General features: G+C 37.4%; 1 protein-coding gene across 3 annotated transcripts in view; it reads left to right on the forward strand.

Moving 5' to 3' along the window:
- The window catches only part of LOC145666672 (BTB/POZ domain-containing protein 1-like), a 107,613-nt gene that overhangs the window by 40,842 nt on the left and 39,316 nt on the right, over positions 1-27,455 (forward strand). Inside the window, exon 1 of one of the 3 annotated variants that reach the window (XM_081734146.1) lies at positions 17,132-17,282. The exons of 1 other annotated variant lie outside the window; for it this stretch is intronic. Coding sequence is in view for 1 of the 2 variants with exons in the window: in XM_081734145.1 (XP_081590271.1) it covers positions 17,612-17,619 (8 nt within the window). In the remaining variant the exon portion in view is untranslated. Of the gene's footprint in view, positions 1-17,131; positions 17,283-17,368; positions 17,620-27,455 lie in introns of those variants that run through there. One more of the 3 variants, XM_081734145.1, reaches the window with a different exon arrangement.

The raw sequence follows: 27,455 nt of genomic DNA on the forward strand, positions 1-27,455 counted from the left end.
TTTCTACATTTTTAAAAATGTGGGTTAGACTACTGTTGCGCTCACCCCCCTCAATCGTAGATATTATTAAGAAGAGAAAGATAAACTGGTTAGGACATTGGCTAAGAAGAAACCGTATCATAAGAGTCGTACTAGAGAGTATGGTGGCAGGAAAGAGAGGGAAGGGGCAACGGAGACTACAATTAATGGACAATATCAAGACAGAGAAATCGTACGTAAAGACGAAGAGGTTACTGGAAGATCGTGAAGCATTTAAGCTTCTCAGTGGTGAAGTGACCTTCCAATAATGGCTGTATACCTATGCCGATGATGTTATTGCCATAAATGAAAAGTTTGATGAAGGAATGTTTCAGCACTAATTTCATCTTAATAGGTATCGTAGCTATGATACAACACCAATCTTTAGGTTTGCATATAAAAGTCTCTTATATGTACTTTCCTGAAAACTACACATGATGATTTGCATTACATAACCCATATCATTTTGTTCCGGACAATGAGATATATCGTTTCTCATATGTCTCATATTTACGGAATTATTTTCCGTTAAACGCTAACAATATTGTAGATTTTTTAAAAAACTTGAAGTCAATGTTACACAAGACGCTGCTACACCTAGAGTTTAACGTAGGGGCCCTTCCCGGAAATCAAATCTGGCTCTCCTATTTAGAATGAAAAGCTGATTCGCAAGTTTTTTTTCAAGAAGTTATGTGCGGTAATTGTAAAGATCTACTTGAATTAGAGTTGGAAAATCAAACAATCCTATTTATTCTTATTATGCTTCTCCCTCTCTCATTCGTCACCATTGCTGCTACTTGTTTTAACAGTTTACCCGTCCCCAATTTGCACATCATATTACGGGAACTTGGAGAGTTTACCTTTTATTTGTGAAGATTTCACATTTGTATCTTCTTTTGTTGCTTTTCTGCGACAGGTTAAAAGTGCGCCATGACTTTACAGACACACTGTATATTGAGTATTCTTAAAATTCACTCTGGACCTTCATAAAGCATAAAAGAAAGAAAAATTGCCATGTCATTCAGTGCATTAGCTTCCAAATAATATTTTATACCAGTGCCGTGCCGTGGAAAATCAGCGCCCGGGGCGAAAGTATACGACGGCGCCCCCATACATATATATATATATTCCAAGTAAATTTTCCTCTCCTTTCTTCCTTTCTCTCCCGAATTTTGCGCCCTCTTACTTTGTTTCCAAATGGGAACATTGGCAAGTACACCGTTCTCCCTCTCCTCTACCTCACTGTCCTACATGCCAATTTTTACTCTTTACCTAATTGAACTTGTGACTTAAAACCAGTAACAGGTGGAATTTGGAAACAGTTTATTTGCGCGTAAAAATGAAATGAAATGAAATCGTTGAGTTTTACGTCCCACTGCTATGCCGGTTAGGCTAAAGCAGACTGTGATTATGACAAATGAATGAAATGGTGGAATGAAGAAACAAAAACTCTTCAACTTCACCCGCTAGGCAAGATTCCAATAAGTATATTTAGTATGCTACATCTTTTTATTAAATAAAGTATTCTTGTAGTCGTATATTAGACCTAATAACGCGCTATTCTTATACCAATGTTTTTGTTTAACGACCCACGTTTATGCACTAAAGCTAAGCATGGGCGCTCCGTAATGTTGAGGGGAGCATTTAGGTGCAGAAGGCATATATCGATATATGAGGATTTTAAAACAAATTAAATTCAGATTAAGCTAAATATTGTATATTTATCTTGTAAATTATTTATTGTAGCTTTGGAAAATTCAAGATTACTAATAAAACTCCAACTGACTAAAGCAGTATATATAATTTTAAAAAATATATACTGCTTTGGTCAGTTGGAGTTGTATATTCATAAATACAACGCGAGGCCCACATCAGCTTTGGGGGCGCAGGCCCCCCGCCCCCAGGATCAGCGCCCTTGAAGCTAAAGAAGACAGTGATGACAGAGTGGATGATAATAGTGAAATGACGAAACTCGGAGGAAACGGGAGAACCCCGAGAAAATTCACGCACATGGTGTTTGTCCATTACAAAGCCTACTTGGTGGGAGCTGAGGTCAAACCAGGGACCTCACGCGCTAGAGGGGAGCGTTCTACCACTGAACCACTACTGTCCCACCAAATACAATCACTTCATCACTTCAGCATTAAGTTTACAACACACTTGAACATGTGAAAAGACTGACACGTTTGTTGATAATCACTTGATGTCTGGAGTTCAATAGAAGCAGTAGTAATAGTGGTAGTGGTGGTGGTAAGCTTAATGCTAATATTATAAATCCTATTTCCAACACAAATAACATATCTGAAGGGAATCTATTATTTCTGTTACTGTTACATTCAGTGTCCGCCGTTCATATATTGTAGCTACTTCAAAACAAAGAGAAGTCAAATACCAAGGACAAAATGTTATTGCACTGTATCATACATTAAACTTTTCTTTCTCTCTGAATGTTCAACTGTATACAACATACTTAGCACAAATCCGCTTTCAACTTCTTAAGTTTGTGTTTACGTCGTCGTGAATGTAGCGGTAATCTTTCACAGTTGCATTTAGTCATGATTGTTGTGAAGTGTGATTTTGAAGTCTGCTTCCATCGACTTGGTGAGTTGTAAAAAAAACTATTTGTTAGAAGTATTTTTTTAAAATTTAGTTTCTTTTCAGTCACGGTGTTAAGATATTGGCCCGCTACGCCAAGAGTGGCTTGATGATCCCACTTCTTCATCGTTGCAACTACAGTAATTTTCTCCTGATGTTTCAAACCATCGTGAAGCAACTTAGATTAGTTTCTTCTTCCTTCATGGCATAACGATGATAAGTGTCTTTGCCTTTTGTAGGAGAATACCCGAACCCAATCCCCGGTGGAAATTCAATTGGTATCGATCCCACGTTAAGTTGTTAATCTTGCTGTCACTATTACAAATTTTGTTAACAACACTTCACACTTGACAATTGTTGAACTTACTCTTTCAGAATGATTTAATTTAATGCTCTATTCGGCTTCCTGGCCCGAGGTAGAGGTATGTACGAGCCGGAATTTTTAGCCCGGACCCAGCACGGTCCGTGAATTTATAATGTGAGACCCAACCCGAGTCTGTAATATGTCTTAGTATTAAGGCCCAAGCCCAACCCGAGGTGGTGTGATAATCCAATAACCCCGAAATAAGCCCGAATTACAGGAACTTAATAATTAGGCCTAACGCAAAATTGTATTTTTATTTACAGCAATTAGAGGTTTAATTTTGCAGTTGTGCTTTAAAAGTTCTCCAGAAAGAACAGTCCTATAAATACCGTTTTATAGTATATTTACAAAGTTAGGCCCGAAAAGGCTCGAGAAGTATGGTTGTATATTTGAAAATTTACGGCCTGAACCCGGCCCGGGCCCGAAGTGATACATGCTTCGTAGACCCGAGTCAAGCCCGCGAGCTCAGCCTGAGCCCGTGCAGACCTCTAGTCCGAGGTTCGTACACCAAAAGAAGTCATAGTGATATCAAAATGGTGCCCATGGAACATTCCGAACATGATATATTGGGTACACAAAAGCACAGGTAATCACTCCTAGCAACTACAAAAGTTGCTGCACGGAAAGGTAAATAATCGTGCAGATGTTGAATGTCTTTTTGGATACGATGTCCCACGCTTGATGCAGTTCTTGGGGTATTCAGGCGACTTTCGCTGCTGTAGCTCGGTTTATCAGAGAGATGCCATTTCACTATGTCCCACACGTGCTCGATAGGGCTTAGGTTCGAGTACCTAGAATACCAGCATAGAAAGCAGGTAACAAGCAGAACACGCTAGATTGCTTTGGCGGTGTGGACGTGCGTTATAATGCTGGAAGGTAAGGTCCCACAAAAGGTTTCAGGTGTGTTCGGGCAACAGGATTGGTAAACGTCATAAGTTACTCTGTCAGAACAAAAAATATTCGTTACTAGACATCAAATTCTATTTGCCTCCGCTTCGCCATTCCGTAGAATATTGCGCCGTGAATATCAGTAAACTTTCAGCAAAAATGTGCTACATTAAAAAAAAATATATGTATTTCGATAAAGGCACAAGTGCTGTACGCGTCCGTGAAGAAATTTGTACTGTTTATGGACAAGATATGTTATCAAAAGCAACTGCCAAAAGATGAATAAGTCGCTTTTCTTCTAGAAATTTCGATATGCATGATGCTTCTTGTAGTGGGTGACCAATCAAAGAAAAAGTGGATAATATTCTGGCAAAATCCTGGCAAGACCGGTGTATAAGCAGTCATGACATCGCTAGTGGTCTAAATCCATCACAACAGTGTTGAACAATTTTGAGTAAGCAGATTGCAAAACGACGCTCGACGTTTGATTGCCACATGATCTGACTCAAAAACATTTACTCAACTGAATATCTACCTGCGAACTGAAACATAACGAACTTAAGAGTCTTCACCCCGGCGAAATTAAAGTACCGCTAATTTTACAGTAATAATGTGATATCTTCAAATAGATAAAAGATCGAAATGTGGAACAAGAGCGCCCTAGACAATATTATTTTACATAAGAAACCGTTATCACGACTCACTTATCTGCTTTCGATTTCGAGCCATTTTGAAAATTGGCATTTATTTTCGCGTTTCTAAACAGCTGAAAACAGAAAGCCACTAGGTGACTTGTGATAACGGTACCTCATGCAAAATAATATTGTCTAGGGCGCTCTTGTTCCATATTTCAATTATATTTTATCTATTTGAAGATATCACATAATTACTGTAAAATTAGCGGTATTTTAATTTCGCCGGGATGAAGACTCTTAAGCCATTTCTAAAGCGGTTGATCACGAATGATGAAAAGTGGATAACCTACAATTATGTGCGAAAAAGATTATGATCGAAGCGAGAAGCTGCATAGTTTATGGCAACGCCCAGGAAGTTTATGCTATGTGATTGGTGGGATTGTAAGGGCATCGTGCATTACAAGCTGCTGCCGTCGGATAGAGCGATAGACTCAGACCTATTCTATTGACAATTAGCGCGAGTGCATCTAGCAATTCAAAAGAAACTGTCTGAGCTGGTCAACAGATTGGGTTGGTATAGTGCACTGCGAATGCCGGAGTTTTCCATCTTTAACAACTTGTCAGAAATTAAGAGAACTTGGTTGGAAAGTTATAATGTATTGTCCCAACCAAGGGCGGGTTCTACCGGGTACGGACTTCTAAAAAAAAAAAAAAAAAAAAAAAAAAAAAAAAAAAAAAAAAAAAAAACTCAACATGCATTTGTACACTTGCTCAATAAACCATACTTGTTTAACAAGGAAGTGATTGATGTTGGATGAAACCAATTTTTCGTATAAAAATAATCTAGTTCTATAATGTTTTTCCTGAAAATATAGATTCAAGTATTTTACAATTATTAATCGTCTTTTAGGAGGCAGAATAATACCCGTTCAATGCTAGATATTGCACCCCTCCAATCAAAAATTTCTGGGTGCTTGCCCGTCCTCCAACTCTTCGGTTCGTCTGTTAAGAGTCTAAATATTTCGTCCTGATGTTTATGCAACCTGTAACTATTAAATTTTATGTTACCAGGTGCAGATTGAATAACATTGTATTAATTGGCTTGATGGGCAGACTTTTTTTTTTTAATATTATATAAAGGATAAGAAAAATAATATCATTCAACAAAATAAGAATTGAATTGGGCAGCAGGGGCGTAAATAAGGGCCCTCAGACACCGCATTGCGGGAGGGCCCAAGCCATCAGGGCCCCCAAATCATGGAATGGGACGCAGAGAAGGGGCCTGGCCCCACGTTGCCTGTGGCAGAGCCCTCAAGCTTTTACTTACGCCACTGTTGGGCACAGTGATTTATCCAGAATTTTGAACTTAAGAGGGTGTTCAAGAAATCTGGGGGGGGGGGGGGTGCAATCTTGCATTAAGGTCGTATACTATTATGATCTTTTATTTCTTTATTTTTTATTTATTTTATTTATTTATTTATTTATTTTTTCTTTTTTTTACAAACTAAAGTTTGTTGCAACGAACGTTTGCATTGGATTTCTTTCTAAGACAGAGCCAATTAGCGTCGACTTTCTCATACTTGGTGTGACGTCGAGATGAAATCGTTGGCAATCGATTGATCAAACGTTGTTGTGACGATCACAGGCGTGTAAAGGTTGATTTTTATTCATCCTTGCGTTGCGTGCTTTGCTTGAAAATTTATCTTGTCGAAAGTAAGTTGTTTTATTATATTGGCTCTTAAAAACAAGAATTCAACATCTTTTAAAAACCAAAATAGCAAGATTTTTAATGGTGTCTTCCCGTTCTGCCTAAAGGCCTTCTAGCACTTTGTAGAAAAAATTTTGAAATGATCTTATCTTTAGGCAGAATGTGAATTCCCGTTCTGCCTAATTTTTCGAGACAAGGAATTCTGTTCAGGGAGGGATTTCTTCAAGAGAATTTTTCTTTAGTAATTGTAACAGATTCTGTAAGAAGAATAACTATTTCTTTAAGTTCTATCGTAAATTTTAGATGTTATTCTACTTGTTCTTCTCGAAAAAATGACTACATACAGTTCTGTTATTAACAGTGTTATTCACATCTATTTCAGTAAAAATGAATGAGATTTTAAAAAAAGCTACCTGCAGACAAATGGAAAATTGATTGACTAGGTTGCAAGAACGCCGTTTGACATTGTAGCTGAAACGAAGATAAAACAAACTTACTTCGGTCTAGTATAAAGTCATTTCACAACAAAATTGTATTCATCTTTCCAGTAGTTCACCTCCAACATGCTAAGGCTCGCAGTCAGGGCGGCTTTAGGATTTTAATTTTGGGTAGGCACGCTCCCTCGCGTATGGATACATATGCACATTTGATAGATTAATGGCAATAGGGAATTACTTTTATAGTAGTGGTTGATGCTGTTTGTTAAATAATTATTTACCATTAATATAAAAAGTGGAAAATATATTTACTCTTTATTGCATCTTTTAGTGTTTATGTATTTTTCAAAATTTTTGGGTAGGCAAGTGCCTACCCGCTAAAACCGCCACTACTCGCAGTACGTAAAAGATGCCACAGTTCACATGCTCGAGACATGTTTGGCCATATATTAAGCAAACAATGCAAAAGAATGCGTAAGACGGCCCTTATCCCCAAATATCTGCCCTTTTGATTTGATTGAAACTACAAAAAATATAACTATTTCAATATTGATATGCATATTTTGTAATGCTGCTATTTACATTGACAATATAAATATGAAAATAGAAGTATATATGATACTACCAGTATTGCATATAGTATAGAATTATGTATATCGGGTGTTGCAAAATAAATGTTACAACTCTTGGGAGGTGACTCCTGCCACTGAGATAAGAAAAAAGTTCTCTTCAACTTCCTGCTATCAGACATAGTTTCAGATCTACAAGGTGCCGAAAGCGTGGGAAAATGACTTTCGGACGCCAATACTTCGGAAACTATCTAATATAAAGAGAGCGGGTAAAAAATTCACTGAAGAAGTCATACCTGCTCTATTGAATTTTGCATTTTCACAATCTTACCATGCACGCGCAAGGGATTTCCCAAAGGAATGTAGAGAGTCCCGGATAATCTGCCAAATGAAACTTGGTCTAAATGGATATGAATTAATAGGCTTTCTACCAAATAACAATAATTCGTTTGTCTTAAGTCGATATCTGGAACAAATACAAAATGGCGGACACCTCCATGCCCGTTGTGTGTGGTTGCATAATCGCCAGGTACGGATGTTGGCCAACAGTGACGTTCTGAGTATTAATTGTAGCGAATTTGTACTCAAATGCTCTAGAAAGACAGCTGGAGTGTCGTTAGAGCATAACAGATGAAGCAGGGTGATTCACATGTGTGGAAATACTTAACGAAAGATGTCCAGAAATGCACTCATACTCAGTAAACGTCAGTTCAAAGCGTCGGAAATGTAAGGATTGGCGTCAAGAACATGAAAGCCATTGCCAATTCACCAATAATATTCCCTCAAACCAATGCAATATGATGTGCACGGTTGCATACCAATAAGGATGCAACAACTGAGGCCAAGTTGAAATTGTGCAATTGGACTCACAAAGAAACTGGGTAAACTAAAGGAATGTCACTAGTGGGATCGCGTGATCGGTATTGAAATGTGGCCAATGTGTGTGTTGATATCAACATGTAGCTAATGGACAAATGGCAACATATCGCACTAATGCTGGGGCACCGTCTCACGTGCGAAAACTAGGAAAATAACGTTGTATATTCTGCTATTACATCTGGTGCAACTTTTGGTAGAACGTAACTAGAACACGATTGTATCAATGTCCCTCTTTGTTTGGGACATTGTCCCACAGTTGACACATATGAAAAGAAATATCTTAATGCATGGTTCAAATTGTGATAGAGCGTGAAAATAACAAAATTGTATCATGTCCCACTTCTTCCGAGCCATATGACGTACTCGAAATATAGGAAAATATCTCCAGAAATTCGTACCTTACACACAGTGCACATGCCAAGACAAAGACGAAAATGAACCGATTTGGCACATTTAACACTACAGCTGGAACACTAGTGACACATTTAACACTACAGTATACATATGGAAATAAAACGACATGAGAAATAGGAAGAAACGTCTTAAAGCTCTGATTGTTGACAACTGTGCAGTAGGAGTAACAAAATGATACACACAAGTATGTCGGGAGGCTGTACAAGAGGGCTTGCCAAACAAAGTGGGTACTCTTCAAAGAAATGAATACGGAGAAAGTGAGGCTCCTTCGTGGTCGCACTTTTCAAACTTACTGGGAGCCCATGGCCTCAGATTCAAGACTCGAGTAGTTATTTTGCTATTTTTCGCACGTGGGACGATGTCCCACCAGTAGTGGGACATGTAGACATTTGTTCATTAGTTACATGTTGATATCAACAAACACATCGGCCACATTTCAATATCGATCATGCGATCCCATTAGTGACATTTATTTAGTTTACCCAGTTTCTTAGTGAGTCCAATTGCACAATTTCAACTTGGCCTCAGTTGTTGCATCCTTATTGGTATGCAACCGTGCACATCACATTGCATCGGTTTGAAGGGATATTATTGGTGAATTGGCAATGGCTTTCATGTTCTTGACGCTAATCCTTACATTTCCGACGCTTTGAACTGACGTTTACTGAGTATGAGTGCATTTCTGGGCATCTTTCGTTAAGTATTTCCGCACATGTGAATCACCCTGCTTCATCTGTTATGCTCTAACGACACTCCAGCTGCCTTTCTAGAGCATTTGAGTACAAATTCGCTACAATTAATACTCAGAACGTCACTGTTGGCCAGCATCCGTACCTGGCGATTATGCAACCACACACAACGGGCATGGAGGTGTCCGCCATTTTGTATTTGTTTCAGATATCGACTTAAGACAAACGAATTATTGTTATTTGGTAGAAAGCCTATTAATTCATATCCATTTAGACCAATTTTCATTTGGCAGATTATCCGGGACTACCTACGTTCCTTTGGGGAATCCCTTGCGCGTGCATGGTAGGATTGTGAAACATGCAAAATTCAACAGAGCAGGTATGACTTCTTCAGTGAATTTTTTACCCGCCCTCTTTATATTAGATAGTTTCCGAAGTATTGGCGTCCGAAAGTCATTTTCCCACGCTTTCGGCACCTTGTAGATCTGAAACTATGTCCGATAGCAGAAAGTTGAAGAGAACTTTTTTTCTTGTCTCAGTGGCAGGGGTCACCTCCCAAGAGTTGTAACACTTATTTTGCAACACCCGATATAAGACAAATCAGCTGATAAGGTGATACCGAAATAGGAGTTGTGGTGTAGAACACTAACATTCTTTCTTAAGAGTTGCCTTATGCATCCTCTTGCATTGTTTATTTAATATATGGCCAAACATATCCTGAAGATGTGAACTGTGGCACCTTTTACGTATTGCGACACTTAGCATGTTAGAGATGAACTACTGAAAAAGTGAATAAAATCTTGAAGTAAAATAATTTGATATTATACCGAATTAAACTTATTTTATGTTCGTTTCAGTTACAATGTCAAACGGCTTTCTTGCAACTGAGTCAATCAATTTTCCATTTGCCCACAGGTATTTCTAAAAAAATCACATTCATCTTTACCAAAGTAAATGTGAATATCACTCCTGATAAATAACTGTATCTTCGTCATTTTCCCGAGAAGAACCAGAAAAATAATATCTAAAGTTTTTAATGAATCTTGAAGAAATAGTTAGTTTTCTTACAGCCTCTGTTAGAATTACCAAACATTAATACGAATGCAGAACAAAATTCAAGAGGCAAACCCCAAGGAAAATTCAGACAAAACGGACTAAATTCAAGCGAAAAAACCATAGGCTCAGATTAATAAAATAATATTTTTTTTTCCTTCAACAGTATCTACACTAAAATGTTATCTGAAATTCTTCACTCTACGGAAATAACATTTTTTTAAAAAATGCTGAAAACCCAATAAAAGACGTAAGACTGCTATGGTAAGTATATATTTCACATTTCGATCTTTGCTTTAAAAAAAGTCTTCGGTATTTCAGAATTAACCCTTTTAGGATTTCCACTTTTCGAGGTAAATTTTAGACTTTCACTTAAACAGCTACTTCTTCCTTACTATTTATCATAGGATCATGGTTCATACCTAGTTTTTTTTTTTTTTTTTTTTTTTTTTTTTTTTTAGATAGAGCATACTGTCCACCGGTATTGCATGCTTGTCTGTATTATACACAAGAAACATGAAAATCGAGTAAAACCGGGAGATTTTTCGAAAAAGAATATATTTCGAAATTTTTGCGGCCCAGGCCTGGGTTTACGTAGGTATCTGATTTTTTTTTTAAAGAGTACATTGTTATATACACAATATGTGTGCAAAATTTCAATCTTGTATCTTGGAAACTAAGGTCGGGAGAAATTTTTGAATGTCTGAAGGTGACCCATGTTTTTCATCTCTCTATATATACATATATATAAAAATAATTCAAAAATGTACTGCGTCATTACTGTTTGACCTAGAGTCATGGTTCAAATTTTCAGTATAATCATCCCTTTTCTACGGTACCACTCATATCTCCCTATCATAATCTGAACCGGAAAAATCGGGAAAACCGGAATCTTTTCTTTAAAAAAATCACCTCCTCGGAACACCTACGTCCCTCGGGCTCGGCCCGGTTTCGCGTAGGGATCTCAAAAAATTTTGAAAAATACCCAGAGGTACACACAATCTGTATGCAAAGTGTCAATCTGATATCTTGAAAACTAAAGGCGTGAAAAGTTTTGAAATTTTCCTTTTAAAAAAATAAAGTCACGCTCCTCCGCCCTTACTTGGCGCCGCAAAGTTAACCATCTGGTTGAGTTGATTTTGAGTTTAACGTCCCGTTCAGCAGCGAGGCTATATGAGATGTGGACCTACTAATTAACGTGGAATCCGAACCACATGAGCTCCCGCCGGGAATCGAACCCGGGCCTCCCACGCCAAAGGCGGGTACGCTAACCCCTTAGCCACGGAGGAGCTCCAAACCATCTGGTTCCGAAACGCATCTGAGGTGTTCTTTGGTCCACCCTTGACTTGGCCAATAAATAAAAACCTGGCTTAAATACCTGTTATGAAACCTAAATAAGACATCAAAGACGATACTACGCCATGGTAAATGCTTGGGGTCCCGGGCTCGATCCCTGGCTCCGCCAAGTGAACTTCGTGATGGACAAACACCGTGTGCGTGGGTTTCCTCCCGATTCTCCTGTTTCCTCCCACTTTCTTCATTCCACCATTTCATTTATTCATTAATCATCATCACCGTCTCCTTTAGTCTAGCCGGCATAAGCGTGGAACGCAAAGCTCAACGTGGGACGTAGATTTCATTTCACGCCACGGTAACAAAAATTACCAAAAATCCTAAAAGGGTTAAAATAAATATGTATACATTACTCAAAATAAAAAACTGCTATATACTACCACACAAGAACGACTTTTTAAAAATTAAATAGCATCACAGTTACTTTTCGTAATTAAAATGAACGGTATTACTGTAATATGCTAAACGTATTTCAAATGTATTCAAGGTATAATAAATAGGAACCCAGACTTTTCATATGGGTATTTGTGAAAGTAATTAAAGCTAACTTCCCTTTTATTGTAACATTTTTACGTTTTATTCAGTTTTGAGTATTTTAAAAGAAAGAAAAGGTTATTTCAGAGGAAAAATACAGGTAACATTTTAGAATATATGACAATTGAAGGGAAAAATAATCATATAAGGTGTGCACTGGTACATCCAATATATACGCCTGTGATTTTGTGCTTTGGATATTGTTCCCACCCTCGTTACTACAGCCATTTTATCAAGGATGTTATAAAATAGAGGATCTGCCCAGTGGCGTAGCAGCTGCCCCCGCAACCTCCGCAGTGCGGGGGGGCCCCGAGGTATAGGGGGTCCCGAAGTCTTGCGATAAATAAAGATTTAAAGAAGTAGAACCTCAACCTTACTTCTATCGGCTTTACAACTAGGGCCCCTTCTCTATACTTTGCGGGGGGGGGCCGCAAAAGTGTGCTACGCCACTGCTGCCCATACGTATCTTCATCTTATGAACTTAATGAAGCCAAAAAAACAACCTAGCATCGTCTGAGCCGGCACGTCTGATTGGCTACTCTCGTTTCCGCCATGATTGTTGGCTCCGAACATTGCGATCTTAGTGGCTCGGAGTGGGCAAAGTAGGCAGGGGTACCCACAAGGGGGGGCTATGACGCAAACTGCGTCATTGAAATATTTGGGGGGGGGGTAAAATCTATATAAATATGTTTAAAGGGGGTTAAAATTAATCGAAAAGTTTTTTTTATGGAAGAACACCTACGGATAGACAATTGAGGGGGGTGCGTCATGGACATGAGGGGGTGGGCACCACTGAAGTAGGTGTGGCGAAGCTGTGACGTATGGCTTCACGATTTTATTGTATGGGCAGATCCTCTATTTTACAACATCCTTGCATTTTATATATGAGTTTCGATCTGCATACAAACACACTAGGAGTCAAGCATTTCGGCGCTGCATTTCCCTTAAAATTTCCTCCTCCCATAGAACTCCCTGTCTCCAAAGATTGGTCTGCCTACAGATAAGATCATTTAAAATATTTTCTACAAAGTCCTGGAGGGCTTTTAACAGAACAAGAATGAATCTTTTTAATATTGCACTCCCTAGTTGGGGGGATGTCGGAAGGAATTTATTTCCGGGGATGTCCGAAAATGTTAGGAGGGTGCTGGGGGTGTTAGGAGTGTAGATAAATCACTGGTAGGACAGTCATTTTCTCAGAAATCTTCGCTTCGATAGATATTGCTATTGCGAGGGATGTTGCCAAAGTTCAAGTACAGTAAGTCTTAAAATGTTGCCAAGAATTTAAAATTTCAATATCTCCTGGCTATTGAAGTTTGATGTGGGTTTTCATTAAGTGGATATGGCGTTTTTAAGTATTCATCTTGTGCTGTACTTTCCTAGCTATAAGTTTTTTGGTTGAGGCACTGCCTTTATAGACAATTTCCTTTAGAGCCATCCAGTGATGCCAACCCGTGGGATAAAGGGAATTTTTGTCTATATGGGTCCAAAGATGGTGAAAATGGTTGCTCGACCATCTACGAAAATTATAAAAATTTCAGTGTGACGAATCGTGTATGTGAGCAGGTCAATAACATCGTTCACATTGTCATATGTACAAGTGTTCCTGAATGGCGGCCATCTTTGTTGTCGGTTGAGTGTCAATTTTTGCATTTGAAAGCGTTTACGAAAACTACAGTTGCTCATGACGTATGAATCAGACGAACACCAAACAAAAACGAATTGTTAAAAGAGAGACAGAGGTACACGAAGAATATAAATTTTTGCTTCTACATAAATTTGCAGGGTTGCAAACCAATACATTAAATCGCCAGAAAAACTACCAGAAAATTACACATTTAAAGGGGCTATATTTTGGAATGGTATAATATTATTTCATGTAAAGAGTCTGCAGAAATATCCACATCTATGATACTACTAGCACCGTAGATTTATGGGTGTCCGAACATTGAAGTTAGTGATTTTGATGCCACTTTTTGGGCGTAATATCTCACGAGGACAAAGTGCTACAAATTGCTGCTTAAGCCACAAAGTAATTCTGTATGTGAATAAACTATTGCAAGAAAATCATGTGTGATGTTACATGGAGAAAAGTAGTGGGGACATGGTAAAAACACGAAAAAAAGCATGTGCCTTACGATGGTCATAGCCCGAAATAATTTAAATGTTTGGATATGTTTCATGCTAGATCTCAAAATCTAAGCATGGTGCTGCAATTATGCCCACTTTGGTTTGTGTTCAGTTGTGCAAAAACTTGCGAGTGGTGTTTGTTCCGTTTTTCTAGGTCCCTGATTATTGCCAAGTCTGTATGGTAAGGGGTTAATTCCCCCTTGCACCCACGACACCCATCGTCGAACTTGACCGCGGTATTCGGACCCTCATAAATCTACGGTGCCAGTAGTAACATAGCTGTGGATATTTCTGCACACTCTTTACATGCAATAGTATTCAGCACAAAACTTATTTACCCCTCCCATTTTATGCCATTCCAAAATACAGCCCCTTTAAAAGTGTAATTTTCTGGTAGTTTTTCTGGCGATTTAATGTATTGGTTTGCAACCCTGCACATTTATTTAGAAGCAAAAATTCATATTCTTCGTGTACCTCAGTCTCTCCTGTAACAATTCGTTTTTGTTTGGTGGTCCTGATTCGTCCCTACGTCATAAGCAACTGTAGTTTTCGTAAACGCTTTCAAATGCAAAAATTGGCATTCCACCGACAACAAAGATGGCCGCCGTTTAGGAACACTTGTACATATGGAAACGTGAATGATGTTATTGACCTCATACACACGGTTCATCACAGTCCAATTTCTATAATTTTCGGAGATAATCGAGCAACCTGCTCTGGATCACTTCGTATGGATTGACCCAGAAGTAACTTGTGATTCTGAAAAAAACTCAAGAAACTTAAGTCATGCTCTAGTATAGCCTAATTAACGAAGAAAAGTAATGTACAATACGAAATTAAAAACACCAACTTGAAAAACTCCACACAAAATGATCGGAAAGTAAAGTTCTTCTAGTATCGTTACGTTCATAAGAAGATGATGGCTCAAAAAATTATGTAAATGTATTTGTTTCCGTCAACATTTCCAATTGTCTCTTTCAATTAAGGAAAATACTTATTCACAGTGGTATATTTATGATTTTCTTTCGGGGGCGCATTGCTAACTTTATTCCTGGAAATATGAAAATTCTGCAAGATATTTCATCTACTTTAAAATAGTAAACAAAAATTTCGGGGGGGGGGGCTTAAACCCGGAACTCCCACTGCTCCGGGAGTTAAATCTCCACTGCTTACTCATGAACTATGTGGAAAATATAAAAGATTGAAATTTACCGATAATTCACTCATATATTGAATACAATAATTTCATTTCTTATTCAGGAAGTTTTTTTTTTTTTTAATTTTATAGTTTTAGTTTAACGTGGGAAATCAGGACCAAATCGGAATTTCTGCCTCCCGAGATGGGATTTTATAATGTTTCAGGTTTGCATCTCTGGGCACACTCCCTTTTGCCCCTCATGTTGCTGGTGCCAATGCTTACCTCCACTCCCGCGTTTCTCACTTTGTATCCCGTGCACCTTACTGCTGCCCTTACCTCTACGACACAAATTTAAATAATTCTGACAGTATCGCGCGATACTTCTTAACATGAGATTTAAATACATCATTAAATTTCTCTCACAAAATTAATAAAAAGTTACATGCCACAAATCTTGCATGTAAGTGCATCATAAATATATATACATGTATGGGCGGCGATTAGGGGGGTAAAGGGGGGCAGATGCCCCCACTTTATTGATGTAACCCATTATATAGTTTCATTTGGAAATGTAAAGTTTTTGTATGTATTATTTCCCGTTGTGTGAGAATGTATTGGTTGTCTTCCCGTGGAGTTAAGAAAGCTACAGGAATTGCGTTTTAATTGCCACGGAAAATAGCCGAAAAATTAATCTATTGCAGCACAACAGTTCCTTTCACTTCTTCTTAGAAGGGCTTGATATATTAGTCAGCCGCTTTAAAACTAATTGAGAGAACATTAAAAAAAAAAAAAAAACTTTCACAAATTATTTTTTATTGCACAAAAATCGACAGTTCTTAAAATGTCTTTTCTTCTTAAAATGTCAACTTCTACCTTTTCCATTGTTTTGCAGTATACGAATGTACATACAATTAAATTTAATGTCTTCAACAGAATTCTAAGTTTTCGGATTATTTTGTATAACAGGAGTGTGGAGTGATTCTAAGTATTGTTGTCTTTTGATGTGTTCCAAAAAAGTGAAAACTGCATCTAATGGCAATGAACATGTTTCGGGAAGATGCAAAAGCGAATATTTCTTTAAATGTCGTAGTATATGCTTGTAGTATTTACTGTCTTTCATTTTCTAAGAGTAATAACACATTTAATGGCATGCGTGGAATTAAAACTATAAGTTGTTCATTAATCCCCAGTTTAAATGTAACTTCTAGAAAACAAACCTCATTATTCATTTCTATGATTAATATTATCCTTCCTATTTTCTTGTTTTGAAAACTTGATATTAAATAATCTGATCACACAGTTCTCTAGAGAGAATTTTAAGATGTTCATGAGCAAGTAATCAAATCTCTTCTTACTTTCGTTATTTAAGAGTACAAAGGACTAGTAACTGCTTGCGTTGCTCTTATCGATTTACTTAATAAAATATAAAATACAATATACTGTATTTTAACCGAAAAAGGTAGTATCCTATTAGTTATACAACCTTGCATCAAGTCTGCCCCCTCCCCACTTTTAACGTCCAATCGCCGCCACTGCATACATGGAACCACTATTGCCTATGCAGAATCGTTTTGACGTATGATTAGCAATATACTAAAGGCTTGTATGTTAGTAGACCTTTTTAGTATGGCACTAATCACACTTCAGAACGACTCTGCATTAAGGCCCCTATGTCTTTCGAGCTCAAATCATCCTCAGTTGCAACATTAAATGGCTATGTCGAACACACCTATAGTAAGTTAGAGGCTGCCAAGAAACCTGGCAATCCTGTCCAGCAGAAGTAATTTGTGAATACTATACTTGTACGGTCTGAACTTTTTTGTTTTCAGGATAACATTAGAATAATCATTTAGATTTTTTTGTGAGAGTGACAAGTGTTAGGTAAGATTTTTAACGCATAACAGTAATTGTTCGCTTTCAATTACAGTAATCTAAACCTTCGAAGCGAATACTGTATGTGAAATTTCCTATTTTCAATATATTTACGTGGTTGACATCTCTGTTGTATACTGTGTTTTCACATACTCTGGTGGAGTAATCTTCATTTTCGCGTGTCAAATGTTCTAGGAAAAGAAAATGGGTCCGCATTAATTATTTAGTGAGGGCAGAATGGAGGGTTGAGTTGTGTGGAATCAGAACATTTCTTGTGTTTCTGTCGTAGAAACTTCACAAATTTGCAGACAGCTCCTGTCATAACATAGGAAATCACCATGGATAGGTAATTACTAAATTGGATGCGTGTGTTATGCCCTTGACCTTCTGCGTATTTATGAGTTGCGAGAATAGCATTCGAGCGTATAATTAGATTTTAAATGAGTAAACCTGTTTTCTGTGGGTTAGAAATATTGAGATGTATTTGTACTTCAGCTACATGTAATAAATCTTGTCGAGAGATTAGGTGATAAATTTACAAGTGCTTATCGGAGAAATAAACTGAATTCACCCAGTGGGAAATAATTCATAGTTTCTTTTTGAAACTACTCCTACTGAAGTTACCCATATCTTGATTATAATTTTAAGGTTATTGCTTTGTCGTTGTTCTATATATTACAGTAGAATTGCTTCATTTTATAGTGAATCCTTTGTTTACAATTTTTATTCTGGAACAACAAGAAAATTCCTCCTATTAGTTTCGGTGTTAGGTTAAGAATACGGGGTAAAATTGATGTAACAAACAGTTTCTTCATGGAAATACTATCTTTGTGCCTTTTACATGGCATTACTCGAGCAGACGGTTCTACCAATTTTTGACACAATTCGTAAGTTTTGAGGTTAAGTTAGAGCTTTGTATTTCTTTTAGAAGAGTATGCACCAAATGAGGAGCTACATTAATGCTTGCAAGCAGATTGTCTTCATGAGGGCTCATTATAAAGACAGTATGGACGTACGGCATGAAAACTATAATACATGAAACACGAATCAATTTGTGCTAGGTGGCCGGGAAGGTTCTAGAACACGGGTCCACCCAAATAGGTTAATAGCTAGGTTCTTTTCTATACCAAAGTTAATTATTTAATGTACGCCGAGCGAGCGTCAGCGAGTGAAGGCGGGTTATAGCCCCGCAGGGCACGTTGTTTGCTGTTTTATTACAGCTAAGTGGGGAAGGGGGACCTGTGTTCTAGAACCTTGCCTAGGTGGCCGCTAAAACGCACAAATGCTATCTAACCGAGTGGAGGAGGGTGACCCAAGCGGTGGCAAGGTTCTAGAACACAGGTCCTCTTTCCCATTTATCTGTAATAAAGACAGAAAACAACGTGCCCTGCGGAGCTTGAAGCCGCCTTCACTCGCTAACACTCGCTCGACAATACTGTTATTAAATAAACTTTGGTACAGAAAGGAACTAACCTATATAGGGGGACCTGTGTTCTAGAACCTTCCCTCGAGGGGTAAGGACGGGGTACGTCCGTAGGGAGCAGGCGCGTCACCGACGGGGAATATACGCATAGACGAGGATAGTGGAAGAGAACACTTATATATACACGATACTTTCACTATTACTAAAATTCATTTCAATGTACTGTTCATTAACAGTAATCACTTATACTCTCATTACTTCACATCGTATTTCACCCATAAATTTTCTATTTGGTAGAACAGTCTGCTCGACTGAATCCTTTCACATTTTTATGCAGATGCTTACGTACCCCGTATGGCTTAGGTAAAATTGGTAGCGCTACTTAAATAATTGTTTAAAAGTTAAAATTCTTTGACTAATTAACCGGAGGCCCGTCGCGTGCTCCTGTAATCCGGCGTTTTTGGAAACGAGGTAGTGTGATCAAAAATGGCATACACTATAACGGTTGATCTTGATGATTCAAAGTAGGACGAGAATGAAGGGTCCGCGCAGGAATGTGCATATAAGAACAACTATGTTAACAACAGTAGATATACGCGTAAAGGAAAACAAAAGTGCTAAGAACACACAGATGTCAATTGACGCTTAATTTGTGAACGTACTGATATTTACTGTACGTAATGTTTAATCTACTATTAACTGTACCTCAGACTTCCTTAGAAGTCCCGAAAACTAACGTGCAATCTTCTCACTTTTCAGAATTTTCTTTTGCACTATTTTACTAACATCTGAATGATTCTGTAGCATTAGTTCCACCGAATGTTGAAAAATGAAAATTCTTTCACTATTGGTAATCATTTCTGTAACTTTCTGAAAAGTTTTTCATTGGTCAGGGTTCCCACTCGTCCTGGAAATTCTGGAAAACCTGGAAATGTCCTTGAATTGATTTTGTCGGTGAAACATCATGGAAATGTCTTTAAAAATGCATTTTTGTTCTTGAAATTTACAGAAATACTGAATGTCAGAATTTTTTCATTCCCAGCTAAAGATTTGTATGAAGTTGGAATGGAAGTGGTACGCATAATCATTCAGAAATCTGTTGTTGGGACATTGCCTTCTGCTGCTGAACTATCATACTTTACTCCATCAAAGAGCAACATGGTGAGTACATCAAATGTGGATTCGGGATTTGCAACTTCACAAAGTCTCCGTATTGTAATACAAAGAGAAGAACGTTACTGAAAGGAAAAAACTCCAGGTTACAGTTGAATGCCAGACATTCCTGTGCAAATTGCTGTTGTATGTCATACAGAAGAGTCCACTGAAATATGGGCTCATGATAGGCCTTACATACCTAGATTCAGATAGTGTATCATCCAGAAAGTTTCGTGATGTCCTTCAGGTACTGTTGGGGAAGAAATGGGCTGCACCCAAAGATTGTGATCAGCTGTTTGTTTTGTATGGAAAATTTATGGGCAGTTTAAAGGTACACTTGCTGGGTATAAGTTGGACCCTGAGAGGCTGGAGCTGTTGTCCATACAAAACAAACAGCTGATCACAATCTTTGGTTTGGATGGTTCGGAAGAATTTAAACCATAAACAAGCTTCCGGTTTTGTCTCATGGACAAGCTGCTGTCGAACGAGGCTACAGCATAAATAAAGATCTGCGTGTTGAAAATATGAAGGAGAAATCATTGGTCGGTTGGTGTATGATAATTTTCCATAGAGAGCTTACTTCAGTGAACATCACAAAAGGAATGCTGCATCAATGCCTTCCATGCAAGGCAGCGCTATATGGCAAAGCTGGAGGAAATAAGGACTGTTGAAAAAGAAAGTCAAGTGCAGAGCAAGAGGATAAAGATAAGTGAAAATGTACAGCAGCTGCCCAGAAAGAAAAGGAAACTGACGGAAACCAGTGAAGCTTTGGAGACTGAAGCAGAGCAGAAGTCTTGCTTTACTTTATTTGATAAAGTCGACTGCTGTCTGTAAAGGAGCTTCGCTAAAGAAGAAAGAGATTATGTCTATAGATGAGGAAATCACACGACACCATACTCAGTTGAAAAACTTATAATTCCTTTTTTCCGTAATTATATCTTATCACACTGTCACGCAATTAAGATGCCATGTACGAAAAATAGATTTTTGTTGTTTATAAATTTGTTCGGTGCACAATTACAATGTTATGTAGAAAGAATGAAAATACATGGGCTGAATACGGGTGGATCGGAGGCAAAGAAGAAAAATACATTGCTCTCCGCTTTGTGCATTTAATTATTGTGTATTAATACTGTACTTGTATTAATATTCACTGCATAAGTTACTGTACTTTTTATTTCACTGTTGTGAGTTTTGAACCTACAGTTGCAATCCTGTTATACCTTCCTGTGTCGAAGTCCCGGAAAATTGATGATTTGTTCTGGAAACGTCCTGGAAACTATTTTGGGAAAGAGTGGGAACCCTGGAGTGTCTATCAGAAAACGGTCATGGAAGTCAAGAAATTTAGCTTTCAGGTCATTTTTTTATTATTATCTCTACAAATATAAGTACAGACTTGAAAATTTTGTTTTATAAAAAGTCAAAATTTACCACTAAAAATGTCTGTGGTCGGCTTTAGACGCTACCAAATCGCAAGCAAAGCGCACTTCTACCGCATATATGAAAATGCGGCCTAATTCGCTCTTGCGAATGTTACGAAATGCTATGGTTTGGTAAAGAAAAGAACACGAAATTTCATTTTGGAATATTAGTAGATACCCTAATTGATCAACATGAGATTACACCGATTTAGTTTAGGACAATCATAACAAGCACGTCATCTATCATATATATGTATTTTTTTTTATTATATATTTGTAAAAAAAATATTTTTTGTTATTTATTTTCAAAAATCATTCTGTATCATTTTACTAAGTGTAAATTAAGTACAAATTTTAATAAAATTCCCCGTGAATTTAAAGATAAGAATCTTCAATATAGGGCGCATAAAACGACTTCGGATATCGCCCGTCCCAGCGATATTATCCTGTTCATTGTCGCTCGTTCCGACTTCTGTACTTACCAGTAGGTTACGAAACAAAATACCTTATGCAAGAACACGTAGAGAAATGGAAAGACACTACTTGAATACGAGTTTTCAAAGAACTAAATAACGGTCTTTGTATAGAACTATTAAACATGTGGTCTACTACTATGCGATTCTGAAAGAAAGGTAGCTTGTAGCGACCACCTAGCAAAACTTGATGTAAAAATACTACTACTACTTATAATAATAATAATGTTGGTGCATATTGTTATGTGAGATATCACCTGTCGTTTTATATGTCATTTTGTCCCTTCTTATTTAATATTTCATTCTCTTATGTGTGTTTGAAATTCATTTCTTATAAATGTTGACTATGCAATTTAAACTGTGAATTTTCTAAATTGTGCTGTCTTTAAACTTAACCTTTACCTTTGTAAAATATAATACTATCTTAATTATTAAATGAATGAAATTTTGAAAACGGTAATCACCAAAATGTCGTGCTTTCCAGTGAAATAGAAATTAAATGAAATTTTAGTTTGTCGTCCCACGTTTATGCCCTTTAGGTTGAAGGAGACTGATGATTAATGAAAGTGAATGATTGTGAAACCGGGAATGGAACCTGGGACTACGTGCATCAAAGAAACACACACTAACCAGTAGACCAGCGGAGAGGGCCGTACTTTCCACTGTTTCATTGAGTATTGTACACTGATTATAAGGTTAGCTAACTTAACTAGTGTTCGTCTTAACATCATATGTTCTAGTTGCTAGCAGTCTAGTAGGTTGTATAATCAGCTGAGTTACATCCAAAAATAAACATGTTTTTAACCTAACTAATATCCGTAAATATAAGGGCACTGCTTTAGTATAGTCCAGGGTATCCCAAACTGTGCTTCGTGGCTATCTTACAAGGGCTTGGCGAGATATTTGGAAAGTTTTATTGAAATAACACTTAGTCTACTTTGTTTTCGAACTAGGTCGTAGTTTTGCTTATAAAAAGTAAATATCAAACACCAACGTGGAGCAGGAACTGAGGGTGCAGTGTTATTCATAATGTTCCTTAATTTTTAGACAGAGACACACATACACGCACATATATATGTATAGAATATTTCTCTCAAGAGATTCGAACATTAATATTGAAATAAGCATAACAAGACAGTTAATTTATCTATACACGCCGAGAAGATTACTGAATCTCTCCGGTGTTGTTACATACCTTACAAGTGTTGAGTATGAGCATCCCCGGTAGCTTCGCAGACGTCAATCCTGTATTGAAGTTCTAGGCCGTGGCGGTTCAGTACTTTCACCTCTGGTGCATGGGGTCCTAGATTGAATCCCAGCTTGTGGTGGTGAAACACCGTATGCGTGGGTTTTCTCGGAGTTCTCCCACTTTCTTCATTCCACCATTTCCTTCATTTCTCATCATCACCGTCTCCTTTAGCCTAACCGGCATAACCGTGGGATGTAAAACTTAAATATTTCATTTGCATTGAAGTTCTGACCACGCACATTTAGAGATGGAAAAAAGCCTGTTTTTTGGGGGAAAACACAAAAGTTTTGGCTTTTTTCATTTTCATGATTTTTCTATCTAAATAACTTTCTTATAGTATACTCTATAGTTACATAAGATTTTATTACCTAAGTGCCATATTTCGCATTGGAATTCACCATCATGATGAATAAAGCACATGTTTTATGAATTAAAGCATAAATCAATAACATAGTATTTTAGGGCAATTTTAGAAGCTATTTAACTTTATTTTGACTTCTGAGTTATCGGCATTTTTCTTCTCAAGATCATTTCATTTTATCATCCGCGTTTCATTTCTTAGAGCTTAAAGACTACTCTAGCTTCTAGCACATAAATCAAACTTACATTTTTCAATATCCGTCAGAACATACATCCACATTTGTTATACTGTAGCTGTGCAATGATTTAGCAAGTCTTCCGGATACAACCTTGAATACATATATTTATAAACCATTTTATGCAAATGATAAGTATCGGATTTAGAAGAGTATTTTAGGACGGGGCGGGGGGATTAATTTTTTTTTTCTAAAAATCTCTAATTTTTATTTGGGAGGAGCTAGAAGTTTATGGGTGCAAGGGTAACTAATATTTCGTTTCATTTGTATATTTAGAAATAATCTTTCGAATACGACCTTGAAGACCATTTTATACTGGTAATCAGCAGCGGGTTAAGAATAGTATTTTGGGAGGGGTTTTTCTAATTAATGTTTAGTTTTTCTAAAAATTCCTAACTTTTATTTGAGGAGAGCTTGAAGTTTATGAGTAAAGGTATAACTAATTTTTCGTTTGTTTCAGAAATTCTGTAATTCCGAGGAACAGGCTTCAGTCCGAAAAGCACTCCCTCACCCTATAATCTCTTCGCAAATCAGTCACTGCTGGTAATTAGTAATAACAACGATTTAAAAACAATAAGAAAAGAAGTCGGTCAGGACTCACAGTAACGCACCATCTCTACATTTACAGATGAAATTAAGAAGAACTTTTGTCAGAACAGTCAAGTGTGAAATTGAATCCCAGCACGGTTGGCTGGTTTAAACCAAAGTGCTTTAAACCATGGTTTTAAACCAGCTTTTTTAAAAAAAATAAAAAACAAATAAAAAAAGAACGAAAAATGCTTTAAATCGTATGAACTTCATGGTGACGTTTCCACATATCAAACCATCTGCATTAGTTTTATCTCCTTTTTACCTTTTAACCAAGGCATCCGATGTTCAATTCTCGGTCGAACCGCAACCCTTTCAAGTGTAAGCCAAGTAGCTGTTCGGATGTCACTTTAAGCGAAAGTCTTCCCCTTAATAGCCTAAGTATTACATAAGGATGTTAAGCCTAAACATACGAAGCGAAACCAAATTGTATATTTCTGCTTGCCTGAATGCCTGTTGTTTTATAAAGAAACCAAAGCTGCTTAAATATATTGATAGAAGTTGGCAAAATTTATCGACTGCCTACGTAGCTTCCAACATTAGCTTGGATTGGACTTTCAGTTTTAATTTAATTGAATGATATCTATATACTAAATTTGTAATTTAATACAAAGTTTTAGCATACTGAATATGATACGTTGACTATAAAATTTGACACGCCAAGCAGTAACGTAATTTTTCCGTTATTGCTTTGCATTTAAAGTAATAACAGGATTTTCCCAATGGCTAGGGTGGAAGTTTCCCGATTTATATATAATTTTGTATAGTGATTTCATTTATGCAACTGTTTATCTTTTTGTCCTTCTGAAATGACTCTTGACAATTATTTTAACAAATGTGTAAAGATCAGTACAACGTGTTTTTTTTTATCAAGAGTCCTTCGTAAGTGAGTCGGCAGACCCATCGCATTTGTGGCCAGTTAGTCCCGGTTTCGAGTCCAAATGGAGAACAATTTTTCTTGGATCTAAGCCGAGAAACGGTTTGGATTCCGCTTTAAGCTTATTGACGCCTTCCAGCATAGCCCCGTTGTTGCATAATAACACAAAGGCGAAACAAACCTATTTCTGTCCATATGTAATATAAATACATAGAGCAAATTATTTAAACAAAAAAAAAAAAAAAAAACTTTTTTTCGGTGTTTCAGTAAAAACCATGTTTTTTGCCAACCCTGAATCCCAGACTTGCCGATAAAAGCGCAGAAGCTAACCCACTCACTCATAGTTGTTCTGCATTTATGCTTGACGTAGCTTAAGTGTGTTCCGTAGTGTTGTTATTATTTAAAGGGAGAGATATGATGTTGAATTCCTCTCGTTAAAAATTCAGAAACCTTCAGGACTGAGTAAACCGTGGTGATGGTTGTATATTCTAGAGCCTTGGAAAACACACGCTCAGATGGATAGTTTATTACGCAATGATCCATGAACAGAAAATTCGGTACTTTCTAGGGATGTACCGATATATCGGTGTTGGTGATATCGGCCACTTTTGGGAGTATCGGTATTGGCAAATGGACACCGATATTTACCAATACATTTTCCGACCTATTTTCAGTTTGTTTAGTATTAACAGTGACACTTATATTTAATCGGTTTTTTTATGACGGTGTACGCCTTTGATTTTCACTACTCGTACTCAACTGATATTTTTAGTCCCTCCATGCCAAAATACTGGTGAAGCCCTCAGTCAGGATCATGGACTCCGGAAGAAAATTTTTTAGGGATGGCCCATTCCATGGTTGCTATACTACTTCTGGTATTTAATATGCGTGGTTTGATGTTTTACGTATATATTTTCGTAAACCAGGTGGGGGGAGGGCTCCACGCTGCCTCACCCCTCGGGCGCCCGTATTCAGGACAGCATACCCGTCATTTGAATCTCAAACGAGATAGAGGTTTCGATTCAGAAGAAAATGCTATGGAAGAAACCCACAAAACGTTCACTTTGTCATTACTTTCCCCTACTTACTGGTTAAAAACAGTTCTAAAGTTAATAAATAGTTTTATCGTTTTCGACTTCGGTTAAATAACCCTCTTATTTTTTATGGTATATACAGTAACACCTGGTTCACCTCGCATAATTTTTCAAACAATAAACATTTGTAACGGTAATAGTTTGCATTTTATGTATGCAGGGACGACGATTAAGGGAACAGGGGGGGCATTTAACCCCACTTTTTTGAAGTGGACCCTTAATGTATATACTTCTGTAGTTTCATTTGGAAATGTGAAGCTTTTGTACGTATTACTGCTTCATAGAAAAAAAAATGGTGGCATTTAATATTCGCCGTTCCATGAGTGCGTATTGGTTATTTGTCTTCCCGTGGAGATAAGAAAGCTACATGAATTGCGTTTTAATTGCCACGGAAAATCGCCTAAAAATTAACCTTTTAAAGTGCAATAATTCCAGCGTACTTTCATTTCTTCTTACAGGGGCTCGATATGTTAGTCAGCCGCTTTAAAACTAACTCAGAGAACATTTCGCAAAACAAGAAAAATCTTTCACAAGTTATTCTTTAATTGCACAAAAATTGACAGTTCCTAAAATGTGTTTTCTTCTTTCTACTAGTAAGGAATATTGATTAAAAGAGATAGTGATAAGAGACAACTTCTACCTTTTTCATTGTTTTGCCTACAGCATTTATGATATTCAGCAGTTACAAATATTATCTCTCTATGACGTACAGTTCCCGAGAAATGGCTCCTTAGATCTTCCAAAATCGGAACTTTTGGCCAGTATCTGGGGAACGGTGGCCAGTTGGCCAATGGCAACCGGTTACTATCTAGTACCAACATGTTCACCATCCTCTTAGGTACTGATCAACACCAATATCATCTCTCTACGATTACAAATATTCAGATCATGTCTTTCACTCCCCACTGTTAACGTCCAATCGCCAACACTGTATGGATGTAATAGAGACTAGTAAAAGCAATGTAACTATCAAAGAACATTAACACTCTAAATATCAATCACTGACGTACGTATTTGTAATGTAATATCTTTCACAGAATAGCACTACAAACTACTAGGTCGTACGTGCTAACAATAAACGTACCTACAGAGGATGTTGTAAGTGATGTCCTCCTACATCTGTGCAGCGTGCTAATTGTGAGTTTCGAATTCATTCCATCACTCCTGGTGTGTTGCGTAACTGTTCACACGCATCTTCATTGCGGTTTTGTAAATCGGTAAATTCCATTTCCTAAGTGTGAATGAAGTTCCTGTTCCCCACATTCAGTATAGCTCCGCCCCTGTCCACTTCCGGACTATTTTTTCA

Source organism: Thermobia domestica, chromosome 12 (genome assembly GCF_964235325.1).
Source record: "Thermobia domestica chromosome 12, izTheDome1.hap1.1, whole genome shotgun sequence".
NCBI classification, from domain to species: Eukaryota; Metazoa; Arthropoda; class Insecta; order Zygentoma; family Lepismatidae; genus Thermobia; species Thermobia domestica.